At 47.7% G+C, this 26,972-nt stretch overlaps 9 protein-coding genes across 9 annotated transcripts; 6 read left to right on the top strand and 3 right to left on the bottom strand.

Annotated features, from left to right (window-relative positions):
- Window positions 1-98: 98 nt before the first annotated feature.
- On the bottom strand, window positions 99-1,802 carry N7455_007536 (putative extracellular lipase; the record flags this gene model as incomplete). Its single annotated transcript, XM_040961475.2, has 1 exon — window positions 99-1,802. The coding sequence occupies one exon, from the start codon at window positions 1,800-1,802 to the stop codon at window positions 99-101; it is 1,704 nt and encodes a 567-aa protein (XP_040808095.2).
- Window positions 1,803-5,959: 4,157 nt separating this feature from the next.
- N7455_007535 (uncharacterized protein) lies at window positions 5,960-8,026 on the top strand (the record flags this gene model as incomplete). The annotated part of the gene is made up of 5 exons (XM_040961490.2): window positions 5,960-6,245; window positions 6,299-6,433; window positions 6,493-7,084; window positions 7,144-7,298; window positions 7,350-8,026. The coding sequence occupies 5 exons, from the start codon at window positions 5,960-5,962 to the stop codon at window positions 8,024-8,026; spliced, it is 1,845 nt and encodes a 614-aa protein (XP_040808094.2).
- A 1,522-nt stretch (window positions 8,027-9,548) lies between these two features.
- Window positions 9,549-10,969, top strand: N7455_007534 (cytochrome P450; the record flags this gene model as incomplete). Its single annotated transcript, XM_040961467.2, has 3 exons — window positions 9,549-10,526; window positions 10,580-10,746; window positions 10,798-10,969. The coding sequence occupies 3 exons, from the start codon at window positions 9,549-9,551 to the stop codon at window positions 10,967-10,969; spliced, it is 1,317 nt and encodes a 438-aa protein (XP_040808100.2).
- A 657-nt stretch (window positions 10,970-11,626) lies between these two features.
- On the top strand, window positions 11,627-13,349 carry N7455_007533 (uncharacterized protein; the record flags this gene model as incomplete). The annotated part of the gene is made up of 4 exons (XM_040961466.2): window positions 11,627-11,837; window positions 11,904-12,081; window positions 12,137-12,633; window positions 12,682-13,349. 4 exons carry the CDS (start codon window positions 11,627-11,629, stop codon window positions 13,347-13,349), a joined length of 1,554 nt encoding a protein of 517 aa, XP_040808065.2.
- A 574-nt stretch (window positions 13,350-13,923) lies between these two features.
- N7455_007532 (uncharacterized protein) lies at window positions 13,924-15,828 on the top strand (the record flags this gene model as incomplete). The annotated part of the gene is made up of 5 exons (XM_040961484.2): window positions 13,924-14,874; window positions 14,927-14,981; window positions 15,049-15,232; window positions 15,285-15,425; window positions 15,489-15,828. The coding sequence occupies 5 exons, from the start codon at window positions 13,924-13,926 to the stop codon at window positions 15,826-15,828; spliced, it is 1,671 nt and encodes a 556-aa protein (XP_040808075.2).
- Window positions 15,829-15,933: 105 nt separating this feature from the next.
- N7455_007531 (fungal specific transcription factor domain-containing protein) lies at window positions 15,934-17,885 on the bottom strand (the record flags this gene model as incomplete). The annotated part of the gene is made up of 3 exons (XM_065605648.1): window positions 15,934-16,530; window positions 16,609-17,434; window positions 17,731-17,885. 3 exons carry the CDS (start codon window positions 17,883-17,885, stop codon window positions 15,934-15,936), a joined length of 1,578 nt encoding a protein of 525 aa, XP_065461502.1.
- A 560-nt stretch (window positions 17,886-18,445) lies between these two features.
- N7455_007530 (fungal specific transcription factor domain-containing protein) lies at window positions 18,446-20,569 on the top strand (the record flags this gene model as incomplete). The annotated part of the gene is made up of 3 exons (XM_065605647.1): window positions 18,446-19,361; window positions 19,422-19,501; window positions 19,625-20,569. The coding sequence occupies 3 exons, from the start codon at window positions 18,446-18,448 to the stop codon at window positions 20,567-20,569; spliced, it is 1,941 nt and encodes a 646-aa protein (XP_065461501.1).
- Window positions 20,570-20,883: 314 nt separating this feature from the next.
- N7455_007529 (acyl-CoA dehydrogenase family protein) lies at window positions 20,884-22,392 on the bottom strand (the record flags this gene model as incomplete). Its single annotated transcript, XM_040961495.2, has 5 exons — window positions 20,884-21,338; window positions 21,398-21,721; window positions 21,778-21,955; window positions 22,027-22,052; window positions 22,104-22,392. 5 exons carry the CDS (start codon window positions 22,390-22,392, stop codon window positions 20,884-20,886), a joined length of 1,272 nt encoding a protein of 423 aa, XP_040808087.2.
- Window positions 22,393-22,695: 303 nt separating this feature from the next.
- Window positions 22,696-23,837, top strand: N7455_007528 (SDR family NAD(P)-dependent oxidoreductase; the record flags this gene model as incomplete). The annotated part of the gene is made up of 5 exons (XM_040961494.2): window positions 22,696-22,838; window positions 22,890-22,930; window positions 22,981-23,205; window positions 23,255-23,516; window positions 23,567-23,837. Exons 1-5 carry the CDS (start codon window positions 22,771-22,773, stop codon window positions 23,835-23,837), a joined length of 867 nt encoding a protein of 288 aa, XP_040808067.1. The 5' UTR covers window positions 22,696-22,770.
- Window positions 23,838-26,972: the final 3,135 nt, after the last annotated feature.

The raw sequence follows: 26,972 nt of genomic DNA, 5'->3' as shown, positions 1-26,972 counted from the left end.
ATCCTCGAAACATGGTGGTAGCTAGTATATATCGTAATATATAATTCATATAAACATGATTCGTCAAGCTCTTGGTTGGAAATACTTGCAATCGGCACTCAAAAAGAGAACGCAGCAGGATCCGCCATGATCTGGTTATAACTATCTTGACGAAAGTCATCCGGCAAGAGGGCACCACGATCAATAAAAAAGTTCATCAGAGATTGGTTGTTGCCCCATTGTGGCCAATCCATGTATTCTCCAGCCTTTGCATTGGGGTCCTGCTCATATACAAAAGACAGGTAGTATGAGTGTAGGGATTTGGATCCATAGTTTGACAGAATCCCGTAGAACACCTGGACAACATCTGATCCGTGGAAGGTTCCTAGGAATGGAAGGCCATGGTCGTAAGATGACAGATAGGACCAGGAAGGGACCTCTGGTTTCGCTTTCTGGGCGTAGTTTAGGAAAGCCCGGCGAGTGAGGGTAAAGGACAGATCACCTAGGATAGCCGCGAGTCTTTTATATTGTGGGTACCAGTTGTAAAGGGAGCCCGTTCGGAAGGGTGAGCCGTCTGCTTTGATATCTTGGTAGGTGGCGACGAGATCTGTAATCTGCTGTCGCGAAGCGTTGAAGAAGAATAGACTCTGTAGATAGTCCACGATATGATCCGTGGTTGTCAAATTGGTCTGAAATAGAGAAAAGACAGTGCCCTCGTCTTCTTGGTCGCCGACGATGAACGGCACCGAGGCGTATTTGCCCTGGATAACCAGTTGCTCTGGTGATTCAGTTAGGACCGTGCCATCCGGACGAGGCAGATATGACTCAGCGACAGAATTATAACCCAAGATGCCTGGAACCGAGTTGGCAGCGTTGAGAAACTTGGTGTAATCCAGCCCCCGTAGACATTCGAGGGTGTCACTGGCACCACTGCAGCCGGCACTGTTAACAACAGTATCATATACAACCTGGCCTTTCGTGCCGTCAACGGGATTTGCAGGGACAATGCTGCCCGAGTTCATGATGGCACTGCGAAAAAGCGGTGCACCGTTGTATGTATTGTCGCCATCATATATGGCCATCTGATCAAACACTGAGATGGCGCCAGCAGACTCACCCCAAATGGTCACCTTAGACGGATCGCCCCCAAATGCGGCGATATTGTCTGCGACCCATTGTAACGCAAGACGCTGGTCCATAAGTCCGAGATTGGCGGAGCCATCTTTCAGGATCTCTGCGCCCGGCAAGAACCCGAACCCCCCGAGACGGTAGTTCATGGCCACAAAGATGACTGGCATACCCAATTTCACAGAGCTCGCCACAAAGTTTGATCCATCGTAGATGGCGGTGGCACCTTGTTCAAAGCCACCACCAAAGATCCAGACCAGCACTGGTAGCTTTGCGTCTGGTTGAGTTCCAGAGGGGCGACGTACATCAAGAGTCAAACAGTCCTCGGCGGCATTGGTAATCTCCTGAAAGATTGGGATGTTGGTGAGCGTCGCAATTATAGAGCTAGGGATGTCCTTTTTGTCGGTGCTGAACAGGAATTGTGGGCAGGACTTCGCGGTGGAAGTAGCCTTGATGGTCCCAATGGATGTTTGGATCGGTTGAGGTGGTTTCAACCTAAGGTGGGCAGTTGGAGGAAGTGCGAACGGGATACCATTGAATTTATCGATCTTGTTGAGATCCGTGGAGCCAATAACAGTGGCTTTGGGCTTGGAGATAATAACAGTTGGGTTGGCTGTTGCTGCTTTCTTCTGAGCTGGGACGGCCCAGACCAGAGGCAAAGTAGACAACAAGATTAGTGTCCAGGTGGAAAGCATTGTGGTGCTTCCTTGAACTCGGTAGTAGAAGTTTTGACGCACTAGTGATCTTATTCTTTCCGTGGTCCACAAACCTCATGTTGAGTGGGCAATCAAGGGATATCTATAGAATGTATGTTTCCCTCTCCGTTGATCCTCATGGCAAGTTTGGAGGGACAGGTTTCATAATCTCATAACTCACAGAACTCGAGCATGTGTATTTTCTGTTGAATTCCGATATCCTTTCGGCTTTGGTATTTGGTATGTCCTGCCGGAAACTGAGAAGTAGTGGAGAAGGGATAGCCCCCCCGCCTCAGGACGGCAGATCAGCCGGTGCACTAATCACGCGGTAATTATGCAGTGCAGTACAGGGTATCTTGCATGGGCAGGGGGTATGGTCACAAAGATACAATCTACTGTGCTTGGATAGGACAATCCACCGAGAGGAGTGGCCGCCGAGAGGAATGCACGTCGGACAAAGAATGCTCTGGCAAACTAGCTCGGTCAAGTCCGCAAGGGGCGATATCGTATGTTTGGATGAGAGAGCTCGGAGCTTTGCAACATCTACACGGAGCTCATCCAAGAAATTCACCTTTGTCGCTGCGATCGGAAGTAACTCATATACAAAATGAGGGTCGGATTCTTCTAAGAGGCTGCCTTTGCCAGAGCCGATAAATTCGACTTTTGATGCGATCGATCAGGTTCTCTTTGAAGAAGAAAGTGCAAGTGCCTGTCGCTACGATCGGGGTGGGGTCGGAGTAGGGATTTTTGTCAGGTCAATATAGTTTCCCACGTATAGGTGTCCACGCCAGACTTGCGAGTGAGAGCTAAGGTGTATTTCAGTTGGGTCGGAATCTTGGGTCGGAATCGTGACCAGATTGATCCGGATCTCAAGGAAACTCCGAAGGTCCAATCGAGAGGGACTGGGGCTGGGAGGTCGATCTCGCTTCTCTCCAAGAATCGCCCATTATGAGAGCCTGTCAGTATGACCTAGCCAGGCACGAGGACGAATATCGTTTTTATATCCACGAAGCTTCCCTTCTTGGGCATGTTCATATAAACTGAGGTGGCATCGTATAACGGTGCAGATCTTCATTATATGGACCTAACTTTCCCCTCAAAAGTGTGCGGCCGATCGTGCGGCCGATCGGAGCAATTTGAGTTGAAATCACGTCACGGAGAGACCTTAGCTTAGTACCCTGGCTGCTGATCCTACCTCGAAGGGAATCAGAACCCAGATCCTGGTCAGATGAATGTGGTTCCTTCCAAGGAGGAATTGTCGGAAGGACCTTGTAGGTACGATCGAGGAGACATCTGGGTCGGAAGAAGGCTAGGTTGATGTGGCTTTCTTTATAAGGTATTTAGTCATCGGTCTGATCGGGGTTGGATTGAACTCAAGATTGACTTGACTATAAAGGCCCTACCCCCATCCCAGTTTAAATTGCACGCACGGACTTGCACTGCTTGGAAGGACCACGGATCGATTTCCCCTGGAGCTTGTGTTAGACCACACTGACACGGTGTCACAGTCCACTTTAAAAGGTGGCTAGGTCGATCCACAGGATGAGTTGGAAGGGGCCGTCGTTGCGAACTAAGACGCGATCGGGGAGAGAGACTAGTGAGGGGGGATCTTGATGGTTTTCGTGAGATCAATAGAGTTTCAAGTAATTTTTCGAAGGGATAATCGAGGCGACCTGGTATCGGATCGAGGTTGAGATCTCGGTCAGATCAAAATCTGGTGTCTTTTTAGGATTGTACCGGGCAGTGTAATATGAGGTACGTACCGGACCCTTGTGCTGGCTGAGAGTATTTCCCCATGTCCCGAGAGGAGGCAATGTGAGATGGTCCGTCAGTCAGTAGCTGCCATGGCACCTATCGGGTCATTCCTCGGCGAGGCAGAAGCACCGAGCATGTGGATGAAACCGTGCTAGGGGCTGATGGGAATTGTTGGGGGGCCGGGGGGCTTTCTCGTTAGTTTCACAGATCTGGCGGCTATGGCCATAGACTCGAGTTTAGCATCAGCGAGGGGGTGTTGGCTTTGAGAGCTAGAAGTATTGAAAATAGAAGCTCGGGAGAAGGTATTGAGGTGGATTACATCAGAAATAATAAATATGATCGATAGATCTTGATAGATGGACGTACATCGCAGCTGAAAAACACTGTCTATGGAAGTACTTTCTTTTACACGAGTCAGCTCGGCTTGATCTATTTCGTACAGGCTTTTGCAATATCAGGTGGGTTTATCCATATGGTTCGATCATCTGGGGATTCTGCTATGCGTATTGTCCCAATCGCTCGAGGCTCGAGTCGCCGTGAAAGAACGGAAGAAGAGATACCGCGCGATAGCCCCTTCAATGGCATTTCGTGAGCCTTTGGATTTCGGAGTGGTTTGCGTGTTATAGGTATGAAATAAATTTCCAGTAAAGTCGTTGGCAATGGGGAAACTTGAAAAGATGAAAAGACGAAAAGGGGTTAGCAATCGGAGGATGATTACCAGGTGCTTTACCGGGGGGTAGTGAACACACCCTTTCCACGATCCCTTCAAGGCGACCGAGGCGACCAAGGCTGCATGGTCACAATCATAATCTGAGATTGCAACAATGCAGGTATGCGTGCGTGGTCACGCGAGTGGATGCATATCCACTCAAAACAAGGCAGGCCATGTCAGCTTACACAACTGGGTACTGGTAGTTCCATAGACATGCGACCCGCCATATGTATGTGATTTTATCGTCCAATAAAAAAAATCATGGATGGAATCCGCAATGATACAGTGGTCAATGCAGTATATGTGGGCAAGGTTGTCTGGAGGATCGCCACGTGGGACCTGCGCAAAGCAGTGAATGTGCCAAAGTGAGCGAGGAGCCAGCGACATTGATGAACGTGCCAATAATCCAGAAATCACCCTGATGTGTGAGTGCAAGTGTCATTACAATTTTGATATCCTGGCAACGCACCAAGGTAGACGTTGAATGGGACGACAGGCCGGCTTCGCGCGAATTTACATCAAACACAAGCGTTCTGGGGAATAGTAAACTGGATATTCTGGAAGCTCAAGGGATTGCTCATTGCGGATACTACTCGTATACAGTAGTGAAAGAAACGAGGAAACGACACATGCGACATCATTATCCCTAGAATATCGGACGATGTGTGGCATGGACTGGAAGGAATTAGGAAGGGTAGGAAGGGCGATCAGGATGCCTAATCGCATGAAACCGGGGGGGGATAGACCCATAGCCTCCAATAAAACAGGTAGTCATGAGGTTATAGGATTCCCGGGGCACCGACGGCCCAAGAGACTGCCAATGCACGAAAGCAGTTTGTAAAAGCGTCGGGTAATTGATGACAATGTTAGAAGGCCCAATCACACCATGTCTCACTTCTCCAAGGGGGAAGTAGTGGCAATTTGACCTTGAGCCTAATCAGTTGAGGCCCCGCACTTTTTGCCATCAAGTGTGGTTCAAGTAATGTAATTGGTTGGGGGGCCATGTGCCGGATTTCAAAGGATATCAGTTATCGCACCTCGGTTATCAGCCGTTCTTTACTGTGATTAGCTAGATGAGCTTGCCAAGCAAATAGGGTTACAATGGAACCTACCAGCCAAGCGGCATAGCGCGGGGAGATACTCGGTCAAACTGTGCCAAGCCCATGCCAAGCCACGCTAAGACAACGCTAAGTGACACAAAGTGGATATCAAAACCGGGGGGGCTTAAGCCCACATCAGCTCTTTTATTGGACGATCCAAGTCTTGTTGAACATTAGCCTTCCGGGATCCCTTTTTGATTTGGAACAACCTTGGAAAGCTGGAACTTTGCTTATCTCGTCCAAAGGAAATTGGTCAGGTCGGATGATCCCGAAGCTCCCCATTGGAGGCACAGATCCCAACAGGCTTAATCTAGAAAAAGTACTAGACGCAGGGTCTCTTCCGGCTATTGACGGTTTTTGCCATGTCCGCCGTCCGCCACCTCCCTAATGCAGACATTGCCCCGGGTTCTAGAATGGAGGACTGTGAGAAATGAGCAGTGGAACTCTTGGAAATCACAGCTAAACCGTTCCGCTAATCACGCCATGGGACATATAATTCCTTCACCTCGCCCTCCCGCAAGTCTTTCTTTCTTTCTTTTTTTCTGTTGTGTGTTTCATCTCCCATATCTCTCCATCCCAGGACCGCCAATATGAATGCCAGCGATCCTGTCGATGTGGCTGAGATTGCCAAATCAAAGGCAATCTCCCACGATGTCGGTATCAACGAGAAAGCCCCCGTGATTGATGAGTTGACCATCGACAATGCCCCCTTGCGGGAAGCGTCAATCGAAGGTGATTCTCTGGATAAAAGTTCTCCTACCGATGAGGAATTGGCCACTTTGCGCCGTGTTGCCGGCACCTTGCCCGTGGCTGCATACAGCGTTGCCTTTGTGGAACTGTGCGAACGTTTCTCGTACTACGGTGCTACTGCTGTTTGTATGCAGTATCAATGTTGGAAAGAAGGAGGATAGATGGCTGACCTGAATTAGTTGTCAATTTCATTCAGCGACCTCTGCCCGAGGGATCCACCACTGGTGCCCTCGTTCCAGGTGTCTCCGACTGGAGCAATGATTCACCCGGAGCTCTCGGTATGGGCCAACAGGCCTCCACTGGATTGACATTGTGTAAGTGATATGTGGTCTCGAGGAATTGTGCTCATTGCTAATATCCCTAACCTGCACAGTCAACTCCTTCTGGTCCTACATCATGCCTCTATTTGGTGCCATGGTTGCTGATCAATGGTGGGGTCGTTACCGCACCATCATGTCCGCGATTGCCTGTGCACTCATTGGACACATCATTCTCATCATCTCCGCCATTCCCAAGGTTATCGACAGTCCCAACGGAGCCATTGCATGCTTCTCTATTGGTCTTATCATCATGGGTGTAGGAACTGGCGGTTTCAAGGCCAACATCGCCCCCCTGATTGCAGAGCAATATCGCGAGGACAGGCCCTATGTCACGACACTTGCTTCCGGTGAGCGTGTCATTGTTGACCCGTCTGCCACTGTTTCCCGTATCTACATGTACTTCTACATGATGGTCAATATCGGTTCTTTTGTGGGTCAGGTCGCAATGGTCTACGCCGAGCGATATGTTGGTTTCTGGCTCTCTTACCTGCTCCCCACAGCCATGTTCTGCCTGTGCCCTGCTGTATTGCTCTTCTGCAAGAAGCACTACATCCTGACTCCTCCCGGTGGATCAATCTACCCCAAAGCTTTCAAAGTGTCAATGTTGGCGATGAAGGGCCACTGGACCCTGAACCCCGTGCGATGGTAAGCTACGTCCCATCCCGTTAACGCCGAGTGTTACATCTACTGATCTTTCTCCGTAGGTTCAAGAGCTCTGGTGTCGATATTTGGGCTGCCGCCAAGCCTAGCCACCTCGGAGCGAGCAAGCCCGCGTGGATGGACTTCGATGATGCGTGGGTTGATGAAGTTCGCCGAGGACTGCTTGCATGCAGAGTGTTTTTGTGGTACCCCCTTTACTGTACGTGGAAAGTTCTTCCCTGTTCTATCCGCACATGCTGACCATATCTAGGGCTCGCCTACAACCAGATGTTGAACAACTTGACATCTCAAGCGGCCACCATGAAACTTGGAGGTGTCCCCAACGACATCATCAACAACCTCAACCCCATTGCACTCATCATTTTCATCCCCGTCTTCGATCATGTCGTATACCCTGGTATTCGCAAGATGGGTTTCCACTTCACCCCCTTGAAGCGTATCACGGCCGGTTTCATCGTGGCCGCCCTCAGCATGGTCGTTGCTGCGGTCACCCAATACTACATCTACAAGTTGGGGCCCTGCGGTAACCAGGCCAACATGTGTCTGGAGGTTAAGCACGAGCACACCAACATCTCTGTTTGGATCCAAGCCCTGACCTACATCATGGGTGGTATTTCCGAGATCCTTGCATCCATCACTTCCCTCGAGTATGCCTACACCAAGGCCCCGAAGAACATGCGATCCCTCGTCCAGGCTGTCTCGCTCCTGATGAATGCCTTCTCATCTGCCATTGGTCAGGCTTTCATTGGTCTGGCTGATGATCCTCTCTTGACTTGGAACTACACCGTGGTTGCTATCCTCGCGTTCCTGGGTGGCGTTGGATTCTGGGCCACCAACTACAAGTTGGACGCCCAGGAGGATGCCATGAACATGCTTCCAGACAGCGAATTCACTCCTCACGCGGTTGTGGATGAGGAGCGGAAGTAAAGAGATGATCATTTTTCGTATCGAATGAGATATGTCAGGATGAAGTAATGGTGTATATGGATGGTTCGATCCTGGCATGATTAGCTACAGCTGAATAAGCAAGTATAGTTTTCAAGACCATGGATACCCATTGAAATGATATTTTATTTAATCAACTCCGTTCTGTCGTAAACTATGCATTTTGTTGCCGTTGATGGTTTGTTGCCGTTGATGGTTTGTTGCCTCTTTGGGACTGTACCTAGCTAGTCGCAGGAGCTGGGACCTCCCTCTGAAATTGTTTGATGGCTTCTCCCTCATTTCTTCCAATGGCACCTTTTACCCTTGACATTGCGGTTTGGATGTGATACAATACTTGTGTAAATCAATAGAGAAAGCACTATATGTATTATTGTGGACGAAGAGGAGAAGGAGAGAGTAGACTTCGGCACAACACATTCTAACCCATTGGGGCCCCAATATAGTGCAAACAAAACAAACCAAATTTTTATATTATTGAAATTCAAAGATTTGAATATCTATATCCTAAAATTTTAAAGGGCCGACTGTCGATTGAAGGGGTTAGTTCTATTAGGACTAAATAGTTATACGTTTATTTTAGCTGTAAGAATATATTAGTAAGCTATATTAATATTATATAATAGGCTATAACTAAGGGGGAAAGTAAGCGAGAGTTATACTAGTACGGGTATCCTTAGATATCCATTCTACGGATATAGATATCAACTCATATCCATAGTGCGGATATAAGGATCGATCTGATATCCATTGGAGCGGATATGCCGCAGTCTATATATACTCAATAGAGGGCATAGTTCGAAGTTTGGCAATTGAAGTAAAGCCAGTACGCGTAAACCTATTCTGCCTCGGCCCCGTTAATATAGGGCTTATAGCTCGCTGGTACTCTACTCTGGAGGAGTGCAAGAGGGGTGCATATTGCTTGCTGTTGAGAAATCACTATACACGGGAATCAACAAGCGGTTATCCTGTTGGTACAGCCAGCACCACAGCTGAAAGTCACATGTTATATTGTTCTTCTCTAATTCCGAATCAATTTCCGGGAAAATATTCCGATTCATATTCCGATTTTGTTCCGATGGCTGGCCATGTTGCGATCCCTGTGAATATTCCGAACTTAGCTCCTAGAGATAATTCCTAACCCAGAGGCCTACAGGGTTGTATTTATTCGCATGCTGGGAATCCCAACCATCGTTTTGGCAACTTCGGGAGAAATATATCGATTAAAATGACTATATTACTGAGATTTATCTCATCGACGCCTTCGTCAATTGCAAACGTCAATCCAGTGCTTGGCGGGTGTATACTTCTGCTGCTACTTGTTAGTTATCACAGACAATGTGCCTAGATAGTTCCAAAGCACTGATAATTCCAGAGCGTTGGCTATTCGACCGGATGGATCATCTACAATCTTTATTTCCATCCTTTGGCATCTTTTCCGGGCCCCAAAGCCAATGCAGCCACATCGCTCCCTTTCTTTCGATCTGTATTGGGCGGAAGCCTCCCGATGGACGCACAAAAACTGCATCAGAAGTACGGTGACGCAGTCCGCATCGCTCCAAACGAGGTGACTTTCACGGACCCGGAAGCATGGAAAGAAATATTCGCGATTCGCCCCGGCAAACCCCAGCGTCCAAAGGACCAACGTCATGTATCCGTCGGCCCAAACCACATCCCTAGCATTCTTCGAACCGATGATCAAACTCACGCTCGTTATCGACGTTCGCTGTCTCATGGGTTCTCGGAAGGGAGTCTTCAGCGCCAGGAAGTTATTGTCAAGGGCTATGTTGACCTGTTGGTTCAACGGCTGCACGGACTCACTGAGTCGGACAGTACCACTGTCGACATGACATGTTGGTATAACTATACTACATTTGATATTATCGGTGATCTAGCATTTGGGGAATCATTCGGGTGCCTCCAAAATTCGCAGTATCATTTTTGGGTTTCGGTCATCTTCAGCCATTTCCGCACGGCTGCATGGGCGAACGTACTGCGACGTGTCCCAGCTGGAAATCTCCTTATGAAATGGATCATTCCCAAAGAGGTCCGAGAGCAAAAGCAACATCAGAATGAGATGACACAGGAGAAAGTAAAGGCGCGCATGGGTAATGGTGACAACGGGCGCCCGGACTTCCTCAGCAACGTGCTGAAGAAACCACTTGAGAAGGGGATGAGCGAAGATGAGCTTGTCAGCAACTCTTATGTGCTCATTATTGCAGGATCTGAAACTACCGCCACTTTGTTGGCCGGTGTGACTTACTATATACTTACTGTTCCTGGCGTTCTCGACAAACTCAAAGCAGAGATCAGGGGTGCATTCACTTCTGAGAACCAGATCACCTGGTCTGCTGTCAATCAGCTGAAATACACCCTCGCTGTTTTGAACGAAGGTCTTCGTATGTATCCTCCTGTCCCGTATGGGTTCCCACGAATGGTCCAGGGCAAAGGGGATTTCATCTGTGGGAGATGGGTTCCCGGGGGAGTAAGTTGAACATTGAGACAATGACGCTATATTCAAAGGCTGACAGAGTTTAGACGGCTGTCGGAGTACCGATACTGGCCACCCACCGTTCTGCAGCGAACTTCAAGAGACCCGACTCCTTCATCCCAGAGAGGTTTATGGGCGTCTCCGAATTTGAATCCGACAGAAGAAATGCAGTCCAAGCATTCAGCGTGGGGCCACGCAACTGTCTCGGTCGCAAGTAAGTTTATTCTCAGGAAGTGCAAGATATCTAGTTACTGATCTCAATTAGTCTCGCGTACGCGGAGATGCGATTGATCCTGGCCCGAATGATTTGGAACTTTGATATGGAAATTTCTCCCGATTCTAAGCAATGGATCAAGCAGTCCTCATTTGTAGTCTGGGAGAAAGGGAGTTTGAATGTGAAATTGACCCCGGCACCTCATACTATTGGAATAAAATGATACTGTTCGAGTCATCATAAGTTAGCATTGATCAGAGTGGCGATCGAATCAAAAATTTCTTCACTTCCGTTTTAGTTGACTCAGTAATCACGCAGTATAATGGAGATCAGAAGCTCGATATAAAGTTGCTATTCGCTGTCGTCTTTACCGTAGGGATGGAGTCTCACATTCACCAAGGGTCTGACCTAATTTATTAACATTGCTGAAACCACAAATGATGCATTAATAGAATTATCATCCATAATATTCGTCTTGGGCTTAATCATAATCATATCTATGCCATGCGAAATTTCGCACTTATCTAGCAACTCAACTGTCTAGACCTTCAAAACGGTCAAAAATATCACTTTACCGATTTAACTTGCCGATCAGATACATTCAACCACACACACAAGTTGCTTTCTAGACTGCACAGTCCTGGTGGTCGGAATTGACTACAGGGTATGCCTCGGAATTATGGAAGCCAACAAATAAGTCTCATTAAAGAAAATGCGGGGACGCGGGGTAATAAGATTAACTTTCCTGGGGTTCAAATAAAGTTCCCAGATTCATTGATCCACTCGATAAAAGGATGTCTTCCCCAGTTGACAGCAGTATAAACTACTATTCAGATATTATAAGTGAATAATAATAGCTCTCTGGTGCATGAATACTGCAATGGCCAATCGGAATTTTGCTAATCTCTCCCGAGCACAAAATCATGTCAATGTATACAGTATTGTTGTCATTGGCTTCATCACGCTCAGCTCGGCGGCCTATGGCTACGCGGCTGCCAATATTGCCACAACCCTAACCCAGCCGTCCTTTCAAGAGGATATGGGACTCGTGAACAACCCGAACGCTAGTGCTATTACAGGAACAATCAATGGTGAGCAATTTTGCAGTAGCAGAGGACATGAATGGATATGTGTCAGTAGCTAACATGACCTTGTAGGCATGTACCAAGCAGGTGCCGTGTTTGGAGCCTTCTTGGCAGGATGGATGAGCGATAGATTCGGCCGAAAGCTCACTGCGGCAATAGGAAACGCCATTATTCTCGTTTCTGGTGCTTTGCTCACAGGTTCAGTCAATCCGTCTATGTTCATTGTCTTCCGGCTTTTCAACGGATTAGGGTATGAGATTCAGCGCCACATATTTCGCTCTTCAAGGCTGATTATTTGAATTCAGATCTTTCCTTATCCAAAACAGTGTTCCAGTTTGGATTGCCGAGCTTGCACCGCCCAGAATCCGTGGTGCTGTTTCTGATGCCCATGCTCTTCTGATGCTATTTGGATATTGTATTGCAAGTCTTGTGGGGCTAGGATTCTATTTTATCCCAGGAGAGAACCAATGGAGAGGGATTGTTGGAATTCAAATGGTACTTCCGACAATCATTCTGTGTGGGATTTACTGGATGCCCGAGTCGCCTCGCTATTTGCTTTCCCGTGATCGAACCGAGGAGGCGTGGGAGGTTGTAAAGCGTCTCCACGCCGACAAGAATGATCTTGGTACCCATGAGTTTGCGACCAGGGAATTCTATCAGATGAGGAAGCAGATCGAGCTGGATATTCGCTTCCGGACTTCGTACTGGGGCATATTCACGAACACGTCCCTACGCAAGCGAGCTATCATGACGATCTTTTTGGAGTTTAGTATTTACAGTTGTGGTGTTTTAGTAATTCTGAGTGAGTCAAATACCCAATCTGAAACATTCCGACTAACGTTTTATCCAGATTATGGATCCGTGGTATGGGCAAGCCTTGGCTTCGACACAGTCCAGATTCTGGGCTTTCAAGTCGGATTCCAATCCATTGGATTTGTCACCAACGCTCTTTCCATGCTATGGGTGGACCGTGTGCCCCGACATTGGTTCATTTCTTTCGGACTTGCGGCCTGTGCAGTCCTCATGGCCATTGAAGCCGCTCTTCAAAGTTTCTACCTAGGAAGTACAAACCGTGGTGGACTCATCGCCAGCGCCACCATTATAATGCTATTTCAAGCTACCTTTTGTGCGTTCTTGGATGGGCCGACTTATTTCTATATCACCGAGATATGGCCGAGCTACACCCGCTCTCAGGGCCTGGCGCTTGCCATGTGCACATTTGCTTTGACTAACCTGATGTGGCTTGAGGCCGCGCCATATGCCTTCGAAGCTATTGGTTGGAAATTCTACCCCATTTTTGTCGTCGTGCCCGCTATCGCGGCTGTCATAATCATCTTCACCTACCATGACACTAGACATAAGCCGCTAGAAGAGATTGCGGCCTTGTTTGGGGATGCAAATCAAGTGGCGGTGTATCAACAAGAGTTGGATAGAAAAGAAATCACTATGGAGGATATGGAAGTTGAGCCTCAAAAGGAGACTGCTGGAATTCAGGAAGTGGAGAACGTGGCTACGTGAACGTGACGGGATCATACAAATATATCACGAAATCCTCAGACATTCATAAGCAAGCTTCAAATAAGTCGACACTACTTAGTAGAAGAGCGAACGCCTAGTTTAAAGCGTTCTAGCTATCTGCTCTTAATTATCTGATGGATGAAATAGGCGACATAATGACCAAGAAACAACATCATATTGTTTATCCATGCGTTGCATGTGATTTATTTACCAATTGGCTTTCTTTTTTGCCCTTCTCTTTCTTTTCACGAATCAAAAGGTGCAGTTTTCCAAGATGATGACTCTCGGGATTACCGTATTCGGGTGCATTCCGCGGAATTAGAGGAATATCGGAATTTGATTGAGTCAGCGAAAGTTTCGATCAGTTATACATACTTCGAAGTTAAAGATTATTAGAAGTTTCGGATCTGGTAAAGGTCCCCAAACTCGGAAATGATGATGTCGGTAAGTGTTATCTATTCCGGGGCACGAGGGACACGCACAATGAGTTGCTTAATTTATAATTTATGATTTGTACTTACAAGAGCCTATTTTCACATCTTTCTGGTAAGTTAGTCAGAGAAGCCTCGACACCATGCCTCGCATCTTCCGCTCCCAAACCCGGGTACGAATCCCAACCCACCTCAGTGTGACCGAAGCAACGCTGCTGGACAAGTCAACCGCCATACCTCCCAGCAAAATCATCTTTGAGGAAGCCCTCAGCGGTAGGACAGTTTCATACGGCGAATTCACTAGCCTGGTCAAGAGTGGGGCGGCCTGGCTACGGCAAGCTCTTGCACTTAAGCCTGGGCAAGTCGTAAGCGTGATATCGTCCAGCTGCATCGATTATATCATCTCCGTGCACTCTGTATGGTGGGCTGGTGGTGTTGTATCTTTGATAAACGATTCTCTGTCGCCAACCGAAATTGCATATGGTATTCAGCTTGTGAAGCCAGACTACATTGTTGTGGGCAGCTCCGCTTCTAGCAAACTTGTTAAGAGCCTCAGTCTGAGCAGCCCAGCGAGCTCAGCTATTAAGATCATTGGGCTCGGGGAAGCTCATCCCCAATGGCCCAGTTGGCCAAAACCGGCTGTTGGCCAAGGGGACTTTCCGGAGATTGAGGCTCACTCGTTCGCAAGTGGCGACAACCGACAAGCACCTGCAGCAATCATTCTGTCCAGCGGAACCACTGGCCATCCCAAGGCTGTTGTTCTCTCCCATTACAACCTCATCGCCGTGAACTACCAATTGCGGGCGGATAACCCTGACAACTGGAGGATTGACATGCGCGAGGTTTTCTTCCCGCCCTTATCTCATGTCTATGCACTATATGTCGCCATTACAGGAGCTCCTTGGCTAGGCTATTACGTATGTCTAATGCCCCGGTTTGAATTGGAAACATACTGTCGCCTTCTGTCGGAGCGAAAGGCAACACTGGCTAGATTGGTTCCTCCTGTTGCGAAAATGCTTGCCGAAAGCCCGGTCACCCGTCGATACACATACCCGGCTTTAGAGTATTTTACATGCTCAGCCGCTCCTATAAGTGTAAGTCTTCTGCTGTTGTGACTTTGATGTCGAGTAACTGACAGCCGTGTAGGAGAAAACTGCTGGGGACCTGAGAACAGTATTCCCCGGAGTGAAACTATGCCAAAGTAAGTGCATACGCAAATTCATTCGAAATACGCCATCAGCTGGCAGCAAACGCTAATCGGGTTGCAGCGTATGGCTGCACTGAGGCCTCGGGTGCATGCGTGCAATCCGGCACCCGCGAAAAAGACATGCCGTTAAATGCGACAGGGAAGCTCATTACCAACGCCGAGATAAGGTTCATTGATTCTACTGGCAATGACGTCAGCAATGGTGCACCGGGGGAGATCACCTTGCGGGGCCCGCATATCATGATGTGAGAATTCTTTCAAATTATCCTGGGATCAATTCTGACAACCAGTCGCCAGGGGGTATTTGGCAGACCCCAAAGCCACAAGAGAGCATATGCTGGATGGTGGCTGGTACAAGACAGGGGACATAGGGTACTTGGATGCACAAGGCTTTCTCTTTGTCAGCGGTCGTATAAAAGACATCATCAAGACAAACGGGTACTACAGCAAATATCTCCTCTCATATCTATGCCAGAACCGAAGCTGACTCTATCTCAATAGATTCCAAGTTTCACCTCTGGAGCTCGAAGAGATACTCGTCCGCCATCCACTGGTCAAAGAGGCGGCCGTACACGGTGTGTGGAGTGAACGCAACGCAACCGACCTCCTCCGCGCGTATATCGTATCGGAGAAGCCTCTGGCGAAGGCTGGGCGAGATACGGAAGAGGCTGCGCGATCTGTGGCCGAGTTTGTGGCGAGCCAGGTAGCTGGTTATATGCAGTTGAAGGGAGGGGTGGCTTTTGTCGATTCGTTGCCTAAGAGCCCGACTGGGAAGCTGCTCAGACGGCTTCTCAAAGATATAGATGATACTGGGTCTATCCCACTCCAGTCAAAGCTATAGACCAATAGTCAATATAGTATTTTGCTCCCTCGAAAATACTTTTATATATGAGTGGTAGTAATATAATCTAACGACACAAGTTCCTCTGCGCTATGTATCCATCGGCTATAGAGTAGGCACTGTATTGGGTAGCAAGCTGTCCAGGCTCTCATAACTCTTTTGCAGGCAATCAAAAAGGTCGTTTCCGCGGGTATTTTCCTCGCTGGAAGCCGAGGTACTCCTTTTCCTTCTTGTCCGATGTGGTCCTTGTGGACGGGTGCCTTCCAATCCATCTAAATGGCTACGACTACCAGAGCCACCGCGTGGTAGAGTTGCGGTGGTAGACCGAGCTGGTTCGTCTCCGTGGCGGAATAATGCCTCATCAAGTGTCTCAACTGCATTCCTTGCAGAGACACAGCGGTCAGACAGATCGACCAACACCTGATAAGCCGACACTACAGAGGCAGAGGCCGATTTCGTTCCGCTCGTATCGGGTGACTCGCCGATGACTTTAATAAGGTATAGGATGCATTGGACGAGAGTCGTGCTGATAGCGTGCCCGATTGGCAATAGGCCTTCATGATGAAGTATGCTGAAATCGACTATTGCTTCGATGATTTTCCCTGAAATTGCTGTGCCGTCATCGTGCGGGAATTTCCTGTCCAGGCATGTGCACTTCGAAGCGGGATTTCGTCGAATGAATAGTCGGAGAGTATTGATACGCTGGTTTTTATTTCAAAGGTCAGTCAGTACCTTGTGGGCAATCAGGATGGAAATACCGAGTAAAAGGGAATATCTTACCATCAGAACAACTAGTTGTCGCTGCATTGCCGTTTCCTGGAGCATCTCTAGGTCTCTGCCCAGGCTTGACGGACTTTCCCAAACGAGTTCAGCCGGGAGCTGTTGTTGAAGAATGCGAAGCTGGGCATCTAAGGTTTCTGTCGTTTGCCACTGACAGTCAGGTTCAGTTCTATCAGTAGCTAAGTTGTTCCAAATACAAGCCCAAATGCGCCCCAGATGGGCTAGAGCTTCCAAGTACGAGGCTTCCTGGTGAAAGCTCTTCTCCATCGGCCCAATTTGCTCGTCAGGTTCGTTCCAGCAACTGATACATATGACAGCAGAGAACCTTTCGAATTGGCCATCCCGCGCTGGTCTCGGTGCATCAATTTCCTCGTCTCTGATGAGGTAAGGTACTCCACCAAGACATGCGAGATTACGATCCAGGACGTAGATTGTCCACCACAGATTTTGGTCATAGGAGTCGCTTCCTTCGCTTCCTTCTCTGGGGGATGGTAATCGGTGATGAAGTTTAAGGGACATTGCTAGTCGAACAGTGACAGCAATAGACTGCAGGGCAAGATCCAGAAAGTCCATATGCAGAAAGTATATGGTGATGAGGGTATGGCATCGAAGAGCTTCGAGATTTGAAGGAACTTTCTCAGCCATTTGTATTAAGCTGCGAGCATGGTTTGCAAAAGTCGTAGCCCGAGAGTTGGAAGACGAGCTGTTAATCCCAGTCACTTCAGCGATAGAGACGATGATGCACAACAACGCAACGGTTGGTGCGGCGACGTAGTGAACATCGATTCCGCGAGCAGATGGAGAATATCCCAAGTCTTCGATAATTCTATGTATGCGAGACCTGGTCCTTTGAAGCTGGATGGCAGGATAGTGCCTACCCACGTTCTCGAAGTAAATGTCTAGTGATTGTTGAATTTTGGGGAAAGCAGGCAGCTCAATAAAATAGGTTTCTCCACAATTGTACAGGCCTTCGCCTTTCTCGGTTCCTGTGTCTTCTCCGGGGTTGAACAAAGCTCGTGCTTCTGAGATTTGGGATCGTAAAGAGATGGGGTTGGGATCCTTTCCAACACATTTGTACAGACTATTCCTAACCCATGGTCTAGGAGATGGATTCGCATGTACCGGCGGGTGAAGTAACGGTTCCGGTTCTCGCACTTCAGCAGTTTCCAGAATCGCTGGCCTAATTGATCATTAGGCGTCTTTTCCACTGGGACAGGGGGGTGATAATTACGGTGCTCTACAGCAGGATTCTTGGCTAGGAGAATTTCTTCTTCCATCTGGTATTGTCACTTTCGCAACCCGCCGTCGCCCCCTCGAAGTAGCCTTCTTTGAACGGCGTTTCCCGGTATTGTACGTGCATGTGAGGTCTCGATCTTCGCAACTGAGACAGGGATCATGACCAGAACACTGTAATCTGAATCAGAAGAATCCGGTTGGTTAATTGATTTAAATCATACCTTGCTTTTCCGGCGTTGGCACGCCTGGCTGCAGATGCCCGTTGGTTACTCTTGGAGAATCTGAAGGGGCAAGGGGGTAGCTTACCATGCGCGAGAGATATATTTGTCCCTTCGGGGCCTTTTCGGGGGATTAGAATTTTGAGGACTCATGGCGTGTCATGTTCAATAGGAGTGAGAAAATACCAGAGCAAAGGATTTGACCAGGGTCAATGGTGACATAGCAGACCGCCCTATTAGCGCAATAATGTGGGGGATCACATCCCCAGGATGATCCCCCGCTTTCTCCCCCGGCAACGCAAATCGGTAAATCGGATCGGAATTACAGGGATTTCATTTAGATTCCTCCAATCTTCAATTGAAAGAGCATTTTTATCTCAAAAATGTCGAGTCTCAATTTGCCCAGACAGAGAAGCTCAACTGCTAGCCATGGTGATCGTGTCAGCAAGAACCGCAGGCATGGACACAACTCCCCTGTACTGGGCAGACAGGATTCGAGTATAATGAAACTTCGCGATCGTCTACAGTCTATTAGACGCTCTTCTCTCGATCTGCATGCTGAATTCCCCCGTCATGCGGTTACCTCGAGCGTGGACGCACACCATGAGCGTCAGTCTCCAGCGTCAATGGAGAGTGAAGTTGTTCTCAATCTCCACGTCATGGAAAGTGAAATGGGGTTGCGACCAGCAGGACTCGCCAGAAGATCGTCCCAGTCCAGCTCTGATCACACTTCCACTCACGGAACTCCACGGAACGAGCTTGAGGATCCTTTGGAAGAAACAGACAATTCTCCACTAACAGTGGATAACAACGGTCAGTTAAGGTACTTCGGTTATTCTTCCTACATGAGAATGGTCTCCATTCTTCCTCAAGCAAAAGCAAAATCCTCCCCGACACAAAGGGTCTCATGTTCACCAAGCGATAACCCTATCGACATTGATGGAGAGGCAATGGCTGATAGCCCTCAAACCCAAACTCGCTTGATTGAGTTGTTCTTCAATTACCAGAATGCCGCAATACCCATTCTCGATGAGGAGGCCTTCCGAGAAGGGTATATTTTAGGGCAACGGACAGATTACTTCTCACGGTTTCTTCTATATTCGCTACTTCTCAGATCACTGAATTTCGATGATGATCTACACCACCGAGAAACCTTGGCAACCATTTACACGCGCCGAGCGAAAGCTGAACTGCTATTTGAGATGGAGAATCCGACTCTTGCCACGATTCCGGGCTTGTGCCTACTTGGCTACTATTTGGCGGGACTGGGAAGTGACAGGGCGTGCTGGATTTACCCAGGTTTGTTATTCCAATGCAGCCACTGCGCATATCTGGTCTATGCTTGCTGACTATTTGTAGGCATAGCGTACCGCCTAGTTTTCGATTTTGGTTTACATGAAGACTGCAAGAACCTGGTAGCTGCTGGGCTGCTGACTGAGGTTGATCAACGCGTCCGACAGGCGACACTCTACGGCTGTTACGTTCTTGACAAGCAAGTTCCCTCTCGCGCTATTTCTGCCCAGTAGCACTAACAGCTTTGAAGATTATACAGCTCGTTTCAGGGTCGACCAACCGCCATTCGTTTGGACGACCTGAATATCACCCGACTGTCCGCGCAGACTTTGGGCACCCGTAACCAACTCGTGGCGACCTGGGTCGAGCTTGCATCTCTACTAAATGATGTGCTATCTGTGATTAACGGCCCCCCGCAGAAGATATACCAAGACTCCTCTGTGGCCAAACTGTCCGAAGTGAGCCGAAAGCTGCTCGCATGGTTTTTGAATCTTCCTCAAGAGCTGCAGTGGGATTCAACTGGCTCAATATCCCCGAAAGTCTGTGCTCTTCATCTCCAATTTCTATCTACAACAATCCTCCTCAACCGCCCATTTGCAACTTATATATTCAACCGCCGTCCCAAATCAATGCCCCGACAGCGATGTTTAGAAGGGCAGACGACCAAAATTTCACAGCAAATCTGCACAGCAAATGCAGTCAGGGTGTCAAAGCTACTCCTGGCTTATAGGCAACATCATGGTGCTTCTAAGATCTTCTCCACCATCAACCCTACCTGTCTATCAGCTGCCGTTGCTTTGATATCGGATATAGTGAGTGCGGAGCTGAACGAGGATAAAGAAACAGAAAGGAAATGGCTAGCTGCTATTATGGAGACATTGGAAGAGATTATACCGTGGTATCCAGTAGCGGAACGAAGTCGTAACACCCTGGCCGCCATTATGGACACTTGCGGCCTATCGGATATTGTTAAACGGCTTAAGAAAAGGTCGGGAAATGTCCCAATAGCAATGCTACCGAGTCATGCTCCAATGGACATGTCAGGGACCGACTGGAACGCCGATGCTGATTTCGCATTTGATCTCGAGTTCCCATTCGATTCGGTATATGACGTTCACAACATCAGCCTCACGGGTTTCTATGCGCAACCCTCACAGATAATGAATTTCGGGAACTGGGAGACTGAAGATCCACTTTATGGACTCAATCTATGATGCTCAAGGATTAAGTTTAGATAATATACAGTTGAAAATGAAGCATAAATTTCTGGATGTTACACTAGATAATACAAGAATAGTCGGCCGCTTATGCGACCTTGTCGTGTATTTTCGGTGGTCCTTTCAGATGTCATTTTACGTGTACGTTCAGTAGGTAAAGAGGAGCATAAACCGGGCCGAGGACCGTTTATACGGCCTTCTTATATACAAACAGGGATAACCATGAAAATTTGATGAATCATAAAATTCTGGATGTCACACTAAGCAAACATTAATATGTAAAATCACGCTATCAACTCATGCATCTAAATCTACAGCTTCGCCAGCTTTTTCTGCTGTTTCGCAATCATATCCATGAGGATTTCCTCACTTCCTCCAGAAACGACCAGCACACGGACATCTCGACTAATCTGCTCGACTCTCCCACCAAGTCCACCCCTGGAGTATCCCAATCCACCAAAGACCTGCTGTGCTTCACGAGAGATGCTCTCGAGATTATGCGCAGCCTGGAATTTGAGCAGTGCAGTCCATGGCGAGAAGGCAAGGGCCGCAGTGCGTGTCGATCGGTGTACGATATCCTCCATCAAACAATGGACAGGTTCAATAAGCCCCCCCATCTTACTGAACTTGAGCCTAACTGCCTGGTTATCAAACAATTTCTTGCCGAAGGTCTCGCGTCGCAGCGCATGTCGGTAACTGTCTTCCAGAGCGACACGACCCAGACGCAGTGCAGTAATTCCAACCCACAAGCGCTCGTGGGTGAAAGCTGTTTTTCCTTAGTCAGTACTATCCAAGTCGTCATTTACTAGGGATTTGTGAACGTACTGGACATGATAATCTCAAACCCTTGGTTTTCCTTGCCGAGGATATTCTCTACAGGAACCACGACGTCCTGCAGGTCAATGAACGTTGAGCCGCTGCTGCTGACACCCGAGTTGTACATCTTCTTTCCTGTGATTCCTTGCATCTTCATATCGAGGATAAAAACAGTGATACCCTTAGCACCTGGCGGACCGGTTCGAGCAGCACAGAGAGCGTGTGTAGCCAACTGCCCCTGCGTGATCCACTTCTTCTCTCCGTTGATAACCCAGTTTTTGCCATCCTTGGATTTTTCCGCCGTGGTGGTCAGACCAGCCACATCCGAGCCGGCTACAGTTAAACAACATTAGCCTCTCGCACAGTTTCCTATTCCCTATTTGGCTCACCATCTGGCTCCGTCACCATGAGACAGTGCTTCTGCTGTCCTCGCAACAACGGCGACAAGTACTTCTGCTTTTGCTCAGATGTACCGTAAGAGGCAATGGGTGCACCGCCAGTAGTAGCTCCACCATTGATTCCCCAGACAACACCCAAGTATCCGCAGCGGGCGATCTCGTCGATGAGCTATCAGATTGTATTTTGTGTCAGCGCTTCGTTGCAACCTTGAACATACGGTGTCTTCTCAAAACACTCACAATAGCATCATGGAACTCGTCCCACTCTAGAAGATACTGTCAGCCGTGTTTGTCCAGTGAATTCGTCTTAAACATACCGTCAGCCGGAATCCCCGCAGGCAATGTCAACCCTTCAAGACAATCCTTCGGAAGTGGGAACACTGCAGCAGCCAAGAAACCTAGCTGCGCGTGACGTTGGAAGGCCTCATCAGGCACATATCCTTGTTCCTCCCACTCTCCTGCATTGGGTGTGACCTCACTATCGATATACTCTCGGATAAAGCGCTGCAGCTTTCGGTGGGAATCCTTATAGTATGGGTGAGCTGTATCCTTGTGCCAGGATGGATCGGCAAAGGGAACGTTAGAAGTTAGAGCGGATGAAGTCATTTTGTGTAGAGATGGTATTCTAACAAAGCAAAGTTGTTGAGGACTTAGAGAAGCTGTCATTAGATGCGGTCTATTGTATTTAAGTCTTCAATTGACTGTAGCGAGATTCCAGTGCCGTGCCGCGTATCGCTCTTCATTGTTTTCCATAATGTAGAGCTCATTATTTCCGATAGGCCGAGAAGGTTAGGCTCGTGAGCCGTGACAGCATTCTAGACAGATTATTCCGAAGTAAATTCCGACGTGCTCGATAATTCCGCGGAATTTGATGCGACCGTCCAGAGCCCCAAAGCCATGGCACAGAAAAGGCGCTCCAAAGTTCTGTACCAAAGAAACAATTTTTAATTCTAAAGAGGACAGATAAGGTAAAGAATCATCAGTATGGCTCAACGACTTCAACAAATCTCCAAGCAGTTGGCTCATGACAACCAACCACGTGACCCTTCCAGGTAGATGCATTTTGGTCTTTTCAGAAGGAAACGAACTCATAAATTGCTTAGGATTGACGGACAAGTTGTTTTGATCACGGGAGGCGCGCAAGGTCTGTTGGGCTCTATGAACTATTTCGCATGCCTCACTAACCCTCGACAGGCATTGGGCGGGCAGCGGCAACACTTCTCGCGTCTAAAGGAGGCAAAATCGTGCTTGCGGATGTAGACGAAACTAAAGCCAATGATGCCATCAAGGAACTGCGAGTTGCAGGATACGAGGCAGCATGTGTTGTGGGAGACGCTCTGGACGAAGCATTCCCGGCAAAAGCAGTCGAGGCAGCGTTGAAGGCATTCGGGAAGGTCAACTGTCTAATCAACAATGCTGGTACACAACAATCACCATATCACCATATGTCCAATACTAATCTTTTCAGGGTTCTGTTATGACAGCGCCATTCACAAGATGAGCGATGAAAAATGGGACATGATCATGAAAATCCACAACTACGTTCCTTTTCGGATGATCCGCGCCTTGTCCGCGCACTGGATGGATCCTCAGACTGCTGATATGCTCAAGACTGTCATCAATGTATCTTCGACGTCTGGACTGCACGGCCAAATGGGTCAGATTAACTATTCGACGGCGAAGTCCGGGATTTTGGGACTTACCAAGACCGTCGCGGCGGAGTGGGCTAGGTATGTGTAGACGGCTTCTGTGCTAGAATAGCCTCGCTAACATGGTGAAGATACAATGTCCGTTGCAACGCCGTCGCTTATGGCTGGATGGATACGCGGTTGACCAAGCCGCCCACAGAGGAGAAGGTTATGCTTGCTGGGCAGAATATCGTCACGGGCATCCCTGCGAACGCGCGCAAGTTCAGGGATACGTCGGATATTCCTCTTGGACGGCCGGGTACTGTTGACGATGCGGCCAATGTTATGCTATTTTTGGCTAGTCCCATGTCATCCTATGTCACGGCGACTTGTATTGAATGCACCGGAGGTAGATATATGTAAGTTGAGTGGCTTATGTGAATACCAATCCAGTGATAAAACACCAATAAAGAATGAAAATATATATATGTAGTACGGTATTAATAGTAGCCATCGCGTGGATGCGACCTCCCATGAGTATATTGACTTTTCTTGGTCACCTCCAGGTAATAACATGCCCAAGGCAATGGATTCCTCCACCAGATCCAAAATTGCGTGAAATGTTACACGATGTATTTCCTTCAGTGTTGAAGACATATCCCTGAATCTCATTGGAAGTCTGAGTTATTGCTGCCCGTCTTGGTGGTGTTATTTCGCCTCATCCACGCTACAATCGACTTGAATCTTGCAATATGTCCTTCGTATCGGGGGATCCAATAATGCGCGAATTGCTTTCAGTGATTTATGATTTTGAGACCTAGAATAACGTTGACCAGCACTAACATTTGCTTATGAATATAATACATCCGACACCTCCATGCTCAACCGCAGGGTTCTTAAATCTTTCTCGCAATTTATACAGGTCTTGGACAGTCATCAACGAGCAGTTAAACCGAAGGGCCAATAATCCGGCGTACTGTTTATACCTCCGGGGATAGGCGTTTCAACGCCAAGGCAAGCTTATCGGCAGCTTAAGCCAGAAAATCATCCTTTAGCGGCTCTAGTATATCTAGGATAAATTAAACCCGCGAGGTATTATCAGTTAAAGCAGTCCGTAGACCCTATTGCTAATTCTATCGACGGTAAGTAATACTACTGTCGTTATACTAAACTAGTTCTTTAGGCGCTATAAGTTCTATTTAGGGTTTCCCGCTAGAAAAAGTTTCGAACTCCTCTTTACTAGTAGCGCGGACTAGACAAGGCGATCTATCGTATTTATTAAGATCCTTACCTCCGAATAGGATCTAATATTTAGGGTTTAGGACCACTATTTCCATATAATCTATTCCATCTATTAGAGATCTAATACGCACATTCCCCTCAACGGTCCGAGCTAGCATCACATTGAGCTTCTCGGGGTCGAGGTAGTTCGTGAACAGCTATTTACTCTAGTGTTTCCTCAAGCATTCCGTGCGGCCACTTTAATGTGACCATCAGGAAATAATAGGGATTCGAGGACCTTCCCCTCAGCTGAAAAGCGCGGAAGAAGCAATTATTAAGGAGGATGCTACTTACGAATCGATATACGCACACAGGAGAACCGCAGGGTTATAGGATACCGCACTTGTCATACTATGCACGCATGATTCAATAAAATTAGAGATTGCCTTCAATTACTCGATAGTTGAATGCGGTTGGTCACACGAAGCCAAGGTGGGGCTGTATGTCCTCGAGATGGATTGACAAGATCTGCACCAAGCGATTTACATCGTAGTAGTCACACATGCTGTACTACAACGTGCTAGCATTTTTCAGCCAGACCGAGGGTATAAGACATTAAAATGCAAGGGGGCATGATCATGCTAGGTGGTATTATGAGGGTAAACCATGGAGGGATCCTTTTACTATACATAATGGTTTTCTCTTTAAGGCATATATTTTATGGGACAATATGGCTACATTGTCTCTGGATTAATGTTGTGTCTGATATTCAGGCCAATAAGCTATATGGCGAGGTTGCTTCTATAAGCTCATCTTAAGGCGGCATAAGTGAATCATAGTGCATCTACTACAACTAGCTAAGTGTGTATGATGTATATATATTGCTATGCTACCTAGTCAGCGAACTTTCTCTGTCGGGGCTTACTTGAGCTCCTGGTGGTTTTATATTCTAGTTATAAGGGCGGCATATTAGTGATAGAATCAATAATGGAACAAGAATACTCGACCGCTTGTGCGGCCTTGTCATGTCTTTTTAGATATCTTTTTAAGTTGTATACAAAAACAGAATACTTTGTGTACGAAACTTTTCTATGTATAGTCCTCGATTAATGATGGAAAGGTGGAGAAATAAGGTGAGAAATGGCAGTTTAGTACGGAGTATGTGTAAACAATATTTGGAATACAATCGCCGCGTGAATTCCATTGCCCCTTTTGATATTCCATGCAAGGCGCTCGATCGCTTCGATGCCTGATAGATGGGGGCATCATCCAGCTTGTACTCTTCCAGCCATAACGCGAGAATACCAACATATACATATGCCCGAAAGGATCACGGCTCAGTATTCTTTCCTTCTTGGTGTTCCAGTATCCGATCGATGCATTGACGGCAGGTGTACGGGCGAGTGGGAGAAGATCACAAGAGAGAGAGATCTGTGAAACCCACATAGCCCTGCCTTAATGACCGAGAATTGGAGGTCACTGCAGGCTGTTGGATAGTTAAGAGGCCCAGTTGAGGAATCGGCTCGGCCCGGGTATGTAAATCTTGACTGCAAATCAATTGAGGGCCTCACGGAAGCAATTTTTAATATTACATGCTTTACGGAGTACGCTACGGAGAAGGATTTGTCTTTACCATGGCGGAGACCGTCGGGGCGGAGCAAACTTGCATCATGCGCGAGTCCACCTAGTGAATATGTGTGTACGGAGTACTCCGTATGTACAAAGTAGTAATGAGATCTGATGTGGATTTTGAGCTGAAATGATCACCGCCGATCTATCGGCTGTGTGCGCATTAGCATACAATCTGCGGGCCGCATCACGGAGAGACATATGATCTTGGCCTGATGGGGGTCGCTCTGAGAGTCTTGCATGTAAATCTTAACCCATCGGAGAATAATCCCTGCCTTGCCAAGGGTTTTAATTGAGAAATTACCCACTTTAAGCCCACATGTGGGAGTCATGCTATTGGTGGTCACAAATATGTAACATGCCAGCTGAAGAACATAACATAGCTAACAGCCACTATTTAAATCATGCATTTTAGCAGGAAGACGTAATAATCAGTGATCCAAAGCCGACAAGAGGTGAGCAGTAAAAAGGCAAGAAAAAGATTTCTCGTGGTTAGAGGGTTAGAACATTATCTAGGAAGTACACGAGAATTGAAACATTCCCACTGTTCAACAGCATCTTTGAATGTTTCGGTTCACGAGGGGCATGGGTGGAATGTATGTATGATATTATAGAATCCCGATCGGCTCAATAATCCCAATTGGTTTGTTCCGGCAGCCCTAAGATCGAGTTATCCTCCGGATGCAAGGTTAGCGCTGCCGATATGCT

This window comes from Penicillium solitum (genome assembly GCF_028829755.1).
Source record: "Penicillium solitum strain IBT 25940 chromosome Unknown utg000004l_segment0_segment0, whole genome shotgun sequence".
NCBI lineage: Eukaryota > Fungi > Ascomycota > Eurotiomycetes > Eurotiales > Aspergillaceae > Penicillium > Penicillium solitum.
The sequence above is the reverse complement of the archived record's forward strand: the minus strand, read 5'-3'. Positions and strand labels throughout refer to the sequence as shown.